This window comes from Kryptolebias marmoratus, linkage group LG22 (assembly GCF_001649575.2).
Source record: "Kryptolebias marmoratus isolate JLee-2015 linkage group LG22, ASM164957v2, whole genome shotgun sequence".
NCBI lineage: Eukaryota > Metazoa > Chordata > Actinopteri > Cyprinodontiformes > Rivulidae > Kryptolebias > Kryptolebias marmoratus.
The window spans coordinates 26,898,632-26,915,002 of NC_051451.1; the positions used below are offsets into that span (position 1 = coordinate 26,898,632).

Sequence of the window (16,371 nt, forward strand, 5' to 3'; positions counted from 1 at the left end):
CAGGATCTACAATGTTTTGATGTTATATATCTTATCCTACATATCTGTGTTATATCACTTCAGGCCTGTCCACACAGGAAGGTGTTTTTGTAAATATGTGTAAGTGTTTTATTGTTTCAGCCGTGCGTTTTGACGCCTGATTATGTTATGGGGAAGGAAAGTCATAGAACTGGTTTGATACTTTGGTGTAATAGATTTTGCAAAAATGGTTTTTGCTAAGAGTATGAATTCATATCATGGATGACCCTTTTTTTTATTATTATTATTAAATGCTGACATAAAACCGATATAGATCATTACAAATCTTTAACTTTTCGGCCATATTTAGTTCAATATTTGCATTTTTAACAGTTACTCGTTTCTCAGCCTTCAGATCCTGTCTTACTTCAATGAGCTGACAAGGCTGAGTAATAATAATAATAATGTTGATAATAATAATAAATTTGTATATAACCCTGCAGTAGAGTTTTGGACATCCTGAAGTTTACGATGAGCTTCGTACAAATAAGACACCATAGGAGTCCAAACGGGAGGTGAAGGCACGGATTGGGGTTTCTGGAAGAGAAGGGGGGTAGTGGGTGGAGAAGAGCTGATGTAGGTTTGGGTGTCATCGGCGTATGAGGGGAGTTTGAGGTCATGGCTTGAGATGATGTAAATAAAAAAAGAGGAGAGGTTTAGCTGAGCAGCGGGGGAGTGAGAGTTACCAGCATCGTCAAACTGCTCCCATCACGCTCCCCTCTTCTCAGCCCCTCACAGGCTATGAGGTACTTACTTTTCATAAATGAAGGATGTCTGTTTGCGGGGGATTAACTGTGATTATCAGAACTGTGAGCACCACCGGGCCGTCAGGGTTTGTACTCTGAGCTCCATTGATCTTCATCAGCAGTCAGAGGAGTGATGAAGACCACATCCTTAACGGGGGGAGTTCAGAACCATCTCAGTACCCGGACTCAACCCTACAGATGTTTTAACATCAGCTACGCTTCCTCCTGCTTCTTCATTGTTGTGTAAGTTTGATTGTGTCTTTTCAGTCTTTTTATGAACTTTAGAGGCAAAAAACTGTTCTGAAATGATAGATTTTCGCAGCTTGAACCAGACTTCAGAAGAGAGAACAGTCAAATCATTTCATTCTGTTTTTATTTACATTTCAGATTGAATCATTTAAAGGCCTTGGCTGGTTAAACTGTATAGCAGTAAAGAAGGTAATCCCCCCCCCCCTTTCTGTGGATCTATGGATTTGCCTGACCCTGAATCCAGTCTGCACATCCTGTCCACCGTACCTGTTACACTGCAGTGTAATCTAACAGATCAATGGTGGATAAAAACGGGAGGCATGGCTCCGTTCTGCAGTAACTCAATCTGATGCCCCCCTCCCTCCTTTTCCTACCACCACAGAGGGCTTGCTCATGCTGCAAGACAGCACGACCCTCTGCCTCAGCACTTTCCTGTCTCGCTCCGGGTGTGTTTCTACGTGCGGATCAGGCGCATGCACGTGTCCTGGCTGAAGCTTGAATAATTGAAGGAGTGAAAGCAGCGCCGGACGGGACGGTGTGTCTGGGATCGTGTAGAGATGGAGGAGAGGAGAGCACTGAAGCAGGAGCCTGGATATGAGGGGCTCTGCAACTACGCCCAAAGAATCACCTCCTGCTTCGGACTGGATGGTAAGATGGGGGAAAGATGGAGGTGTGTGTGTCTGGGGGGTGGTGTAGATCAGAATTTAGACAAAGCTGTGGTTTTCAAAGTGCAGGGGCAGCGTTTCTCTTCCTTCCGGCGCATGTTTGAGTGGATTTGTGAGCGTGTGGGTAGCTGTGAAGATGACAACAAGCGCAGAGCTGCTCTCAGACACATGTGGGCGAAATGTTGGTTTTAGCTTACGATCATCACACCTGATCCAGAACGGAGCTCTGGATTTCTGAATGAAGGCTTGAAAGCGTGTAAATCAATCAAGATGAGTATGGCTCTAATTAGAAGCTACCTGTGCTGCCGAAGGGAAGAAGGCAGTAAGGATTTCACTCATGTTTATCTGTTAGCAAAATACCTCCTGAACATCCGGATGGATTAAAAACTCCCAGAAAGTAATCATTGGATAAACAAACAACTGACAACCAAATTTAAAAACGGTCATCACAGCCAACTGACCTCACAAAACACAAAAATGGCTCCAACTTCATCAGTTTTACAGACATGGAGTTAAAATCTGGTGGTAGTAGCTGAGAGTCATTCTCATCAAGACTCCAGATGTTACACATCTTCCTTTGAGATGCTGGCACCGACTGTTGAAGTCAACCCTGTTTGTTAGCAAATTATCAAATTTAATTAATCAAATTTAGAACTTGACCCAATTCAAGATGGCCGCTACAGGTAATTAATGTTATTCAGCACAAAAATGCTCATAACTTGACCAGTTTTACAGATATTAAGCTAAAATTTGATGTGAGTCTTTCATAACAGAAACTTTAAACGCGACATTTTTGAGAAGTCAAACCTTTTGGTCAAGGTTTGACCAAAAAAAAAAAAAAAAAAAAAAAAAATATATATATATATATATATATATATATATATATATATATATATATATATATTTATATTTAATTGTTATTTTGGGCAGATATTCTCATTTACAAGAGCGACCTGTATATTATACAGGTGATAGGCCTTTAAGATCGTGACTCTTTTACTCTAATTTCTTTCTGTTAGTAGAAATAAGTTGTGGTCTTATCTGTGTGATGAATACTGGTCTGGAAAAGGGTTCTGTTTTGTTTTTAAAAGGAAAAGGCAGATCAGCGTTTATCATCTCCTCACTCAACCACGACGGTTATCTTGTTTTTGTGCCCAGATTCTCCGTTATGCATCATCTTATCTTTAGACGTCCTAAACTTTGTTGCATCTTTAGACAAGAATTTATGCCAAACTCACATTTCCAAGGAAAGTGTTTGGCTCATGAGGGAGTGCTTGTAAAATTGATAAAACGGACTGCAAATGTTGTTAGGAACAGATTTCTTTTTTTTTTTTTTCCCTGAAGATTAAAATCTCAGAACGTGTTCTTATTGAGTTACATCAGCTGAAATCCTTTCTCTGCTTCATGCGACGTCACTGGAGGATGAGGAGTTTCTGCTGGTGTTTGGACTTCAGGTCTTACCAGAAATATAATTCTTCATGTTGTTCTGTAACCATGAAACTGTTTGTGGACGCTCATGGTCAAAGTTCAGCTGCACCACAGAGGTTTACAGCTTTCACTACTTCCACAGGTTAGACCGCTTTTTAGGGAGGTAAAAATAAGATCCATAAAACAAGGTCCATGTTTCCCTCTGTGCAGCATCTGTAAACATCTGGACCTGAGGTTGTCCCATTCTGTCGGTTCAACAGTCCTGGATGGGAACAGATGTTGTTCTAAAACCTGGAGATCCTTTCCAGAGGCACTAATGCACCCCCATACCATCAAAGAGGCAGGCTGACCTCAGAACAGTTCTCCTCTTTGGTCCAGAGGAGACACATCTGTTCACATCTGGCTTCTTCTTTGCCTGATAGAGCTTTAAGCAGCATTTGTGGACGGCACGGTGAACTGTGTTTACAGACAGTGTTCCTGAGCAGAACCAGAACCTGACCTTTGACCTCAGAGGTTTCTTGAAATCTTTTGACAGACGATAAAATAAACTATAGATGATGGTATACAGTCTTTTTTTCTGAAATTGTTCCAATATTCAACATTACCTTTTTGTTTTGTTTGCCAAAATTGGTATATTTCATTAGTTTAAACTTCTGATTTGTTTACTATGTTCCTTTGTGAATAAAATATGGGTTTATGAGATTTATTTGCATTTAAACAACTTCTCTGGAATTGGGGTGCTCTATGCAAACTGTCTGCAGTAAGAGGGGTGGTAAAAACTGTTTTTTGAGTTGTAGAGGTTGCAGATCATTGGTCCAAGTGGTGGTAGGACTCCCACAGAACAATGGACCGACCTGACGTAGACCAACCTAACCCCACCCAGAAGATAATCGGGCTGAACGTCAGCTCTAAGCTGCTTAAGGCACCAGGCTGGTTGGGCTGAAGATGCTCGCAGCGTAAGCTTCTTTCTCCCACTCGGCTCCACCTGCAGCAGAATGCCGTCTCATCTCTGCCGTGTGCCGTCTTCTCCTCAAGGTGGACCTCAGCGATCCACTTCTTGCTTCTGTCGAACCTCTGACCAGGTGAAGGGGATCGGGCTGTAAACTGGAGGCCTCGCCTGATATCTTCAAGATTTAACGACTTACTTTTTGTGAACTAACTTCTGAGAACACCATTTCCTTCCAGTGTTCAGGATCAGATGGAGTTCAGGTTGAGTTTGAGTTGACCGTCTTCTTCCCTGCGGTTCTGTGGAGTTCTTGAAGACTAGCGGGGACACCATGCCCACTCTCCCCAACCTCAACAGCTTGGGGAAGCTGTGCAGCACCAGCCGCAGCCACAGCGTCAACCGCATCAGCCGCGTTCGGGTCAAACGCAAGAGCTCGGTCAAGCGGATGTCCATCATCGAGGACGGGCACGTGGCAGAGGTCCTGTACCTCATTCCAAAACAATACGTGGACCAGTTCCCGTTCGTCAACCCAAACGACTATTATCTCAGCGACAGGCTGAACGATGTTTCCACAGGTAGGACAAGGGAGCAAATACAGTAGCTGCTTTTACTTTTTTATTTCTAATTGATGTCCTATTTATTATCAGCTGATGTGGAAAGGCAAAAGCAGAAGTTAAGATTCATAAGATATTTTGCTAACTGACACAAACAAAGAAAAAACCTTAATTAAACTTGCAGAAAGTGTTTATTCCTTTAAGGAATGTTAGGCCTTTTTTAATTTATATCCCCATCTTTTGCTTTTTGCCTTCTTTGCTTTTTGTTTTGCAGTTTTTGTTCAGACATTTTGAGTTTTTCTGCTTCAGATGGGAGTTTCTGTATGAAAGGGATCGAGTCTCTTTATCAGAAATATAAGTGATTAAACTTCAGGAGGATTTTCACGTCATGTGTGGGAGCTTCTGTGCTGCAGTTACACAACCGTCACCCCCCCCCCCCCGCCCCCCNCTCCAATAAAGTCGCCAGAAAAGTCTGGAAATTAATTACTGCTCTTTCTATAGTTATGTAAAGCAAACCAATATGCAAAATCAGAGCTGCTGAATTTTGCCCAACAGGGTAGCTTACAGCGGGATTACAAACATGAGCATGAGGTCAGATTGAGATTTACAGATTTGACACATTTTCTGTCTCCGTGCCAGACACGGCAGGAAAATGTCTCGACTCTTAGTTTTCTGTAAATAACACAAACAGCTCCTGAAGTTTTTTTATTTGTTTTCTTTTTTTTTAAATTTGTTTTGGATCTATAGTCCCGCCGCGAGGAAGGTCGGGTCTGTGAACTAAGCCCAGGTTGAAGATCACACTGATGCAAAGCTTAAAAAACGACAGAATTTGTTTTTTCAGAGAAAATGAGCTGAAAGTACTGAGTGCTGAACGACTGATGGAGCTGAAACTGAGATGTTAAAGTTAAAAGAAACAGAACAATAGATAAAAGCAGCAAAAATTTAGCTATTAGTAATGGGATTCTGGCTAAAAGCTAAAGTAGCAAAAGGCTAGATATAAGTGTTAAAAAAGTCTAGCTAGCAAGTAGTCATAACAAAAGATTAACAACAAAATAAATGTGTCAAAGCTAGCTAGAAACTAAAAGTAGCAAAACCCTGAATAGAAGCTAAAAGTAGAAAAAGACTAGCTAAAAGAAGCAGAATGGTAGCTAAAAGAATATAAGCATTAATTAAAAGACAAGAGGGCAGGGTAACAGCTAAAATTAACAAAACAGCTAAAAGCGGCAAAAAGTTAGCTAAAATTAACAAAGGGCTGGATTAAAGTTGTAAAGACTAGCTTTCAGCTAAAGTAGCATTAAAAATTAAAGTAGCAAAAAGCTAGCTAAGAGGGGGAAGTATCAAAAGGCTAAAAGCTAAAAGAAGCCTAAGAAGACAGAAACAGAGCCAGCATACTGAAGCAGATTTTAAAAAAAGAAGTATTTTAAAGGATATTTCTAAAATATCTGTAAATAAAACAATATTTTGAAAAGTATAAAAGTCACAGCAGCCGTTTCCTGAATGAGCCGAACGTCTGCAGAAGTAGTTGGATCATAAAACTCATACGGAAAAATAAAAAAAGAGGAAACTAATTGAGTGAATGCTGAGCCAAGCAGAACCTCAGTGGGTTGAAGAATAACGGGCTGTCGGACGCTTGTAGGCGACCCAACTGCAGCAGAAAGTTTTCTTCCAGGAGGAGGTCTGAATGTCCTTCAAGGCAAACCGATTATTAACAAAGGCAGGATGAAAACGGCACTTTTAGACAGTAACAGGAAATCTTCACGTTACTGTTCTAAAACTCCAGCATGGACGTGTTTACGTAGCTTCTGGAGGCCTTGCACACTCATAAAACATTTCTTTGGCTAAATAATAAAAAGGGCGGAGTGCTGGAAACTTCTCCCTTGCTCCAGTGGCATGTCTGCACGGCCCGAGGAGTAAAACATGGCTGCTGGAAACGGATGCACGTTGATGTGCATCCAGAAGGTGGTGCGGTTCTCCCTCCGGCGGATGAATGCACTCTGCATGCACAATGAGATGCTGCATCAGCAATAACAAAGACAAACTGGTCCTCAGACAGATGAAAACCTTGTTTGGTTTGCAACATTTCTCAGGCAGCCGTGTGAGCTCCTTCGTAGGAGGCGATGGGGAAACGTCAGTTTTTCGTTTGGAGGTTAAAGGATCAGATGATCTAAGAGCTGGTGTGCTCAGGAACGTGTTCTCCTGCACCACCAGTAATTGGATTTCAGAGGATCCAGTGAAGATATCACAAAGCTTATACTAGAGATTACAGGAAGTTGGTCCTGCAGCTTCAGATATTTTACTAACAGACAGACAGGGTTGACACAAACAGTTAATGATGATAACCTCAGAGAACTCTGCAGCCGTTTAATACTGAGAATCTGTGATGTTTATTAAATAAAACAAACATTTTAGATGTATATTAAAGGTCAAAATAAAGCTTTCTTGTTTGCTATACATGTACATATACTTCAGTACTTACTGAAAACATATCTGCTACTTCCTTACGTACCCTGTAAGTACCCTGTAGGTACCAGAGTACTAACAGGGTACCGACAGGGCTGTGTTATAAAGGCTTGTTACTCTGAATTTAACAGTGTATGTACATGGTACTTATGGAGTAATTACCCTGTAACTACCAGGTATGTACCTGGTAAGTAGTATGTTTGTAGCCTCTAAGTACCAGGCCTGTACCCATAAGTACCACATATGTACCCGGTAAGTACCAGGTAGGTATGCTGTAAGTATCATTTACGTACTCTGTAAATTCCAGGTAGGTACCTGGTAAGTACTATGTTTAAGTACCATGTCTGTGCCCTGTAAGTACAACGAATGTACCCTATAAGTACCTGATATGTACCGGTATGGATATGTACTTGGTATGTACCTGCGATGTACCTTGTAAGTACTCAGTAAGTACCAGGCTGTATGAAGTATTACTATCAGTTTGTTTTGTGGTTTCAGAGCTTCCAAAACTCAAATATGCTTCAGACCCATATACTTTTACAGTTTTATGTATTTGTATGTCTTTTTTTTTTAACTGTAGTTTATTTAAAAAAAAAAAAAACATCTGTTGGCTAAAAACCTGTTTGATGTCAGCTTCTTATAAGCAAAGAATTTGGTTAAAAATATAAATTTTGAACCTTTTATCTGGGCAGGAATTTAACTTTAATCCTGTCACTCAGTCCGGCTGGGATTTTCTGATTCTGATGATGAAGTTATTGTCGTAGTTTGTCTTGACGAAGTGTGTGTGTGTTTGGTCACATGCAGCAGAAGCAGCAGCACACACCTTGTTGCTACAATGAGGACGAGGCTGACACGAGCGAGGGGCTGAGAGAGGGACCAGGAGGGGAGGAGCAGTGAGGAAGAGGAGGAGGAGGACGCGGATGGGAGGAAAGCAGGCAGACGGGAGGCAAACCCCACGCTGTGGCTGTGTTTTCAGGAGGACAGCTTTTAGCAGCGCCTGTCTCTGTCTCTGTGTCCCTCTGGTGTGTCCGCTCTCTGCTTTCTTTGCTATTCGAGTGGAAACAGCTTCCTGTCTTCATCTTTTCTGATGCGGCTATAACCTGGATTCCAATGGTCATGGTTAAAGAAAAAGGTATTTGTTCTGTGTTCATGTGTTGCTGTTATAAATCTCTTTTTTTACGGGCTTGATTCTGCTTGTCATGCCGCTGACCGGCCGGGTTCGGTCTGGAGGTTCTGTGTGTTCTCGTGCTTTGAAGTCCTGTGTCTGACTTCTTTTGGGCTCGTGTCTGATTGGATTATTTTTAGACACCTGAGACGCGATCACAGCGTTTTTGTCTCGCTTTAATGACTTGACACGATCCGAAAACCCAGCACACCCTCCACATCTGAGCAGCTGGCTCGAACACGCTACGCCCTTGTTGGCTCGGAGTGATCTGGCAGGTGTCAGGCGTTTTGATGCTGATGTGAGTCGGAACAGAGATCTGGGCCGATCCGGGCTCGATCCGGACGGGTTCAGGTCTGAGGGCTGCACCTTTTGCGTGGAAGCTGGTTTGGAGATGAAAAGTGGAGCACCGACATAGGGAGGCTCACTGCAGAGCTACAGACCTGCACTCTCTCTCTCTCCCTCCATCGCTCTGTCTGCAGCCGTTGTCATGGCAACCATCTAAAAGGTACACTCCATTGTTGTCAGCCGTGGCCCCATTCATGGCATCCCGTTAAAAAAAAAAGGTAACCCCCCCTCTGCCTTCAGCTGAGGGTCAACCAGCTGCGTGGGCTGAATCGAGCCACGTCAGGTGGATGTTTAACGCCGCCCGCAGGTCACGTGGTCGTCAGGTTGACTCACGGCAACCAGCAATCGGATACAATTTCCCACTTTACTAAACAAAACAAACATCTGCAGCAGCCTGAAACCGACAGTAAATATTTAGGTGAACTGAAGCTGAAGAAGCAGCTAATTAAAAAGTAGCTTTGGTGCCAAAGTTTTAAACAAAAACATGTCATCTTTTAGCAGATTTAAAGGATCACTCTCAGCTACTACCACACCAAATATCAGCCCGATGTCTGTAAAATGGACCGAGTTGTTGCTGGTTTTGTGTTGGCTAATGTTGATTAGCTGTGGCGGCCATCTTGAATTGGGTCAACTCCAAAATCTAATCAGTTTTAAATGTGCATCCAGTGATTCCTTTCTGAGAGTTTCATTAAAATCCGTACAGTGGTTTGTGTGGTATTTTGCTAACAGACAGGCAGAGTTAATGACAAAGATTTAATTGAAAATCTTGGGCGTTTTTTTTAGCGCTCCAAGTATGTGACAAGGATGACTCTCAGCTACTACCACGCCAAATTGTAGCTCAGTATCTGTAAGATTGACTGACTTGGAGCCATTCTCGTGTGTGCTAAAGACGATTAGCTGTGGCGGCCATCTTGAATCGAGTTGACTCCTAAAGGTTATCAGTTGTAGACGTACATCCAGTGATTACTTTCTGAGAGTTTCATTAAAATCCATCCAAACGCTGTAGATTTATTCTCAATAAAAACTTCTTAAACTGTCCGTCTTCTTTAAAATTAAAATCCCAAACAGTGGTCGAAGTAAACGCACAAGGCGTTTCTGTATGCCGGCTAAAAATATATTTTCCAGAAACACGAGACAGATTTAAAAACAAACCCGGAGGTTTGTTTCAGGGACTGAACCGGCGTCCGGCTGCCTTGATGTGGAGAAAAAGGTCCTGGAACCTCTGGCTGCCACATGTTCACTTCCCACAATCCCTCGGAAAGTTTTCCGTGAGCAGCAGCGACGTCTCTGGGATCTGTCCAGGGAAGAAACAACTTCCACAAACTCTCTGCTAATCTAACCATTCACGTGTGGAAACGTTCGGCTCGGTTGGAAATAGTTTGATGCAATTTTTAGTTTTTGTAACTTTTATACTTTTTGAATTATTTAATAACACCCTTGTAATTTTAGCTGTTATGTTATTAATTTGAACTACTTTTAGCTGCTGTTCCAGCAGCTTTAAGCTGTTTTAACTTCAGTTTCAGTCACTCTGCACTCAGTTTTCACGCCGCATTCTTACATTTTATTAAACCTGCAGGAATGTTTTCCCTTGAATCTCATCCCCGCAGCTGATTTAATACGGACTTATACTGTCTGCCTGAATAATTAATCATATTCCAGTTTTGTCTGCATACTGACCTATTTTTAGACCAACGATGCACCTATGGAAGTTTATTGGAACACGAACCGTTGGCGAATAGATCTCATTTTTATTTTATGTTTGCATTTGTTTATTTGTAGTCTAATTACTTCTGCATACTTTGTCCTATTTTAGCTGTTCATTTATCAAACTGTTCGGCTCATTCAGGCTTTTGGTTTTTGTGACTTTTATACTTTTCAAAATATTTAAATGTTTAACTTTATTTACTTTATTTATTTCCTTTTGAAACACTGGCTCTGTTGTTGTTTTCTTGGGACACTTTTAGCTTCTAGCCAGCATTTTTGCTATTTTCAGCTTTTTAAAAGTGTTTTCCTACCTTTAGCTTTTAGTTAGCCTTCTGTTATTTTAGCTTCTAGCTAGCTTTTTGATACTTTTGTCTAGCGTTTTGCTACTTTTAGCTTTAACAACTCAGTTTCAGCTTCTTCGGCGATGTTCAGCAGAGTTTTTATTGCTCAGTATGCAGAAAACAGATTTTATTTTTCGTTTCTGATGATGTTCTGTGTTCTGCTGCACGGCCTGAAACCAACGTCACACGTATGAGTCTTCCCAGATATCTCTGCTTTTGAGCAGAAAGTCTAAAAGCCTTAGTAGCTGCTTCCTGGTTTTTGTTTTTGTTTTTCAGTGTGCTTCAGATAGTGGTCGACTCTCTTGAATAAGGAGCTAAAACCTCTTTAACTCGGCCTCACTGTTTGTGCAGCTGGCACACGGGATCAGAAAATCCAGATGAGATAAGTGCCGTGCCATGGAGAGTGGCTAGCTGAGCTAAAACAACAGCAGCGACAGACTGTAGCCAGGCTTTGTGGCGGTCAACAAACACCCTCCCTGTCAGCATCGAGGTCTTTCCGGGCTCAGGTCTTCATCAGCTCCTCTCCTCCGAAACACAAAAGCGTCTGCAGCTCATGAAGCCACCATTGTCAGATAAGTTGCTGCACCGGGGGCCTCTTTTTTCTCTTTAACAGGGTGTTATTATCATTGTGTACCTGCCAGCTAACGCTCTGCACAGAGAGCAGATCATTATTCAAAGCTCAGGTCTCTGGGGATCATTAAAGATTGGGGGGGGGGACCTGGTGGAGGATGATAGGGTCTTCCCCTCCTCCTCCTCCCATAAATTGTGCCCCGTGTTTGAAGTGCTTTGTCTGGGCCGCTGGTGGCGGGGCAGAGAGCAGCTTAGGCATACATATTTATGGGGGAGGGAGGAGTTGAGAGCTTCTTCCATTGAATTTACCCCCAAAACACACAGTCTCACACACTCACACACACTCTCACACACACTTTATTAATTGGGGGTTTAATGTTAGGCTGATTTATGCCCTTTGATGTTGGATCTCAGACTCCCTCAGGGACATTTCAGCCCAGTGTTTGGGCTGGATGGAGTAAAATGTGTCTGAGGCGGACTCCTCTCCATCCAGAGTCTGGGACACCAGGGGGGGTCGAGATGACCACCTTTGTCTCAGACGTGGACGTCTGCAGACACTTCTTCCACCTGCAACTTTTACAAAAATCACTTCAGCTCTTTCCATTTCCAGGTTCTCGACAGGAAATGAACACAACGAATCCCGCCACAATCCAGGGCACGCTCGTTCCAGAAAAATCTGTCCTTGGGGGACGGCGGGGGGATTGTCCTCACCTTTTCTCCTGAGTATGATCTGCAGCCTTTAATATTGCCAACGCAGCTAGCTTCTGCTCCAGCGGGCTGGGGGTGGGGGTGGGCCTGGCTTTACGATGCTCTGCTGCTCATTGTTCCCTCAGCCCTCAGTCTTTGTGTGTTTTAGGCTCACATCAGTCTGTAAACCTGTGTTGATGAAGCAGAGAACTCTAACTTCCATCAGCCTTAAAGAGAGGAATCTTAGGAGGAAAAACTACAAGTTAGCTGCACTTTGTGTTCGACTCGCTTACTTATTTATAAGCTTATATAATATACATTCTGGGAAATAAACACCATTTGTCTGCAAGAGCCTCAAATGACTCTGTAATGGGTTTATTGTTCTGAAGTTGAAAGGTTTGTGTAGAACTTAAAATCAATCTTTAGCTATCTAACTGTAATGAAATGGCGCTAAATGCAAATCTAAACTCTGCCACTGAAACGGTTTTCTCTCAGACTGACCTCCGATGTGGTCTGGACCCGTTTTATCTGCGTACGTTTGGTAGTCTGAACACGACCCGTCCTGAGCCAAGCTGTAGGACCGCCCACTGAGGTCATGTGACTCCACACCAGCAGCAGAGTGGAGGTCTGTGGGTAAAATTAAAACCTCATCTCAGCAGTCGGCTTATTAAAGGTAAACATCCATCCTTAGGATTATTCTGAACACCTAGATTTTTATTTTTAGCTTTAATGAACTGTTCATTAGGATCTTTTTCTATATAGACACTCATTTTGTTGGGATTTTATTAATCAAAGTTAATGACAGAACATTATATTGGTAATTTTTTCTTTGTTTTTGGACCCTCTGTGGTCCCTGTAAGCTATAATGTGCTGTCAATCACAGAACGACGGTCTGAACAGCGTTATTTTTCATTTTATTCACCACTGGACAGCCTCATAAAAAGCTCAGGAAACAAAAGTCCTCAACGGATGGGTGTTGTGTCAAACTTTGAACGGCTCAAGTAAGTTTACCAACCATGTTTAGGTTTGAAGAATCCAAAACCGGCCTGCTTTTATTTCTTTAATCCGGAGGTTTGTGCAGCCGCTGCAGAGTCGCTGCAGAGTCGCTGCGTTTCTCGTAGCTTTCCATCCAAACCAAAGCCCCTAAATCGTCCGCACATCACATCCAAACATCTGTCTTGGATCTTTGTCAACTTGCTCTACAACATCAGCAATCTGAAGTTTTCCATGCGAGGCTGTCCCCCTGGTGGCACCAGGAAATGTTAAAAATAGGGAGTCAAAGATAGAAAAAGGGTCGGCGGGAAATTCCTGGCTTCATTCAAAGCAGCTCTAATAGTTTGATTTATTTTTATAATGTTGGTTAAAACACACTAACTGTAAACACAGGATTCAAATCTCAGTTATTTTAATAACAGAAGTGTCATCAGGTAGATGTAACGAAATAAATCCAGTTCTCTGAAGAATAATTTGATCCGAGTGGCTGAAAAGGATATTTTTCCTGTGTTTCCCAGATGGTCGGTGTTTTTCTCCTGGAGGTGTAATGTCACACACTGATCTGCTGCAGTCTGGTTCAGGAGAACATGACTCATTGTCCTTTCACCTCTCCACCTTCTGTCCCACCTTTCTTCCCACATCTCGTCTTCTTCTTTCTCACACCTGCTCCCGTTTCACCCAATTCCGTCTGTTAGAGTCGCCACGCGGTGTCTTTGCTCCTAAAAGGTGGCTCGAATCCTCCCGAAGTGCCAAAGTTCACTTTCTGTTCTCGTTTCACAGCAATCAAACCGTCCTGGGCTGGAAAGTCTCTGCAACTTTAAAAGTGGGATGCAGGCAAGTCGTCACTAATCCGGGGTGATGTCTGTCTTTGGAAGCTCATCGATTGTTCATGATGCTATTTCTGGGCCTTTGCTGGCGTCTTATTTTAGCTTTGCAGACTAATGATTCATCGCAGAGCAGGAAGAGCACAAACTCTTTGGTGTCATGTCTGTGTGCACGCATCTTTGAAAGAAAGAGAAAGATGGGAAATAATCTGTGGGTTCTGGCAGCTGATAAGCTGTGTGCAGTGCTGCACTGCAGCAGTAATAACATCCCATCCTGTAGCGTTTCTGTGGAAGATCACTGAAGCTTTTAGCCGGTGGGACCTCAGGCTGGCATATGGATGGAAACATTTTATTACAGCCTGTAGACTTAAACTATAACCCCTCTCTGTTAAAACACGACCATATAACGTTAAAATACTCTTTAAATCAAAAGCAAATCATTGAATACGATGAGTTTTCATGTTAACACTGACTTGGTTTAATAAGGAAGCAGCTTCTGAGGTTCATAACAGATTAGATTAGTTTGGAGATGTTTTAACTGATAACTGCCTAAACTTTTATTACAATAATTCATTTTTAGTGTCAGGATGGAGTCACTACGCCTGCCTGCTGTCAGATTCATCAAACTCTCTGAACGTTTGGAAACGGGGAGGAAATTTAAATCCACTTATTTTTCTTTCTTTTTAGGAATTTTTGCTTAATTTGATTTCAGTTAAAGATCCATCACGCCTTGATTTAAGGAATTTAAACCTTTTTGCTCCAATCTTGACAATAACTGAACATATATTTGTTTATAAATGATAATAATGTTTTATTTTATGGTCTCATGTTCTTTACAGTTTTATTACCAGTGGTTGCTGTTTTTAAAGAAGCTTCAGAAATAAACTTGAAGTTGAACGTCGTGCACATTTGCACAAGACTTAACTTCTGCTGCGCCAAAGTTTAGCTCAATATCTGTAAAATTAACAGAATTAGAGACATTTCTGTGTGTTTGCTGGCTCTGGCGGCCATGTTGAATGGGGGCTGACCTTCTGACTGAACAAACAGACGAGCAGAAACTCTGATCTTTTTCTGTGGTCAGCAGTCATCAGAAAACTCCTTAATTGTGTTTTCCTTTGAGAATAAAAGTAGATTAAATCCAGTTGTGGAAACAGTTTTATCAAAATGCTTTTTTTTAGTGCAGTTCCAAAGTTCTGCTCTCTTCTGTTTGACTGTCTGTCCTCCACTGATCAAAACAGACTATATTTAGTTCGTCTCTAGAGAGCCTGTCTGGCCACCAACCTTAAGTCGCTCCGTCTCGTTTTTATTCTTTTAATTCAGTTTTTTTATTCATGACAGAATCAGAGCAGTTGGTCTCCGTCTGTGTTGCTGCTGCAGGAGCTCTCTTCTTCTCCGAGGAAAAGGCTAAATGGGCTCCCCGACGTTCCCGTTCAGTATTAATGCTTCATTTGGTCTGTGTTGCAGTGGCTCACACACAGGACACACACCACCAGTCCACGGAGAAGGCCCTGATCCAGTGCTACAAGTGCAAGGAGCCATGTAAGGGCGAGGTTCTCCGGGTGCAGAACAAGCACTTCCACCTGAAGTGCTTCACCTGTAAAGGTACAGCAACACGTCGTCATCGAGGCGGGAAGTAAAACCCTGCATGCTCAGACTTAATTCATTTCAGAGGAATATTACTACAAGATGTCTAATGAATAAATGATGTGTTTACAATCTGAAAATGAACCCACAGACAGCTTGGACAAGTTTTTTTTTTTTTTTTTTTTCCTAAGGAGAAAATGTGGGAGTTGTGTGAAAATGTGCAGCCGAAGTGTGAGCCCTTCTAATTCATTGCTGATTTCAAACCGCCGCTTTAGTACAACATTTTCTGCCGTTCATTGAGTTCAAAATAAATAATGGCCGTGTTTTCTGTGTACTCCAAGAGAGTGATGCTTCACAGGTGTAAAGGTAATAACATTTCCTTTAACTGTATTTAGTTAAAGGAAACCCAAATGATGCCCAAAAATCCAACATCCATCAGCTCCATCGGTAAGTTAGGACTTATTTTTGTGCTAACCTAAGCTGACATAGTGCTCGTTTTGATGCATAAATTGTATTAAAAGGATCAAACTTTTAGGAGTAATAAGACTTTAGGGTGATGACCTGAAGTTGAGAGGAAATCTGCAGGGAATTCTGAATGTTTGTGACCAGAGACTTGTGTTTTTAGTGTCCAGTTTTTGAAAATCACGGCTTGTTTTCGTGTGCACAGTTTGTAAAACCGTATTCTTGGCAGTGCACATTATTTTGTCGCCCACATTGTACCCGCCTCGCCCGCTTTGGGCCCAACTCTACCGAAGTCCATTTCTGAAATGAAGAGAGAATCAGTTTAGTTGCTTTCGGAGCTGGACGTTTGGACGTCTCATGAAACCCGTAAAGGAATTGACCTTTTTGAGACTTTTTGGAGACTCCCTCGCGAGCGCAGTCTCCAGCTGTCGCCGCCCAGAGAGATGCAGCCTTTCGACATTCGACAGTAAAATTTCCACAAGTAATAAAACCTAAACTGGGACTGTGTAAAAACCATAAGAAGCTTTTTAAAAGCAAAGGAAAGTCCAACTTTCTTTGACTTGTTTAATTGAACAGTGAGGGTGAAGTCAGTCGGAGCTGCTGAGCTCCAAGACTAGTTTCCTCACCTGT

The 16,371-nt window shown here is 42.2% G+C and overlaps 1 protein-coding gene across 12 annotated transcripts in view; it reads left to right on the top strand.

Moving 5' to 3' along the window:
• The first annotated feature begins 658 nt into the window (after nucleotides 1–658).
• The window catches only part of ablim1a (actin binding LIM protein 1a), a 38,763-nt gene continuing 23,050 nt past the window's right edge, over nucleotides 659–16,371 (top strand). For 2 of the 12 annotated variants that reach the window (XM_017424308.3, XM_017424301.3), the window contains exons 1-2: nucleotides 4,067–4,627; nucleotides 15,160–15,297. In XM_017424308.3, the coding sequence (XP_017279797.1) occupies nucleotides 4,384–4,627; nucleotides 15,160–15,297 (382 nt within the window). In that variant the 5' untranslated portion in view covers nucleotides 4,067–4,383. Of the gene's footprint in view, nucleotides 1,008–1,151; nucleotides 1,662–4,062; nucleotides 4,628–7,973; nucleotides 8,199–15,159; nucleotides 15,298–16,371 lie in introns of those variants that run through there. The other 10 variants (XM_017424305.3, XM_017424314.3, XM_017424299.3 and 7 more) reach the window with 10 other exon arrangements.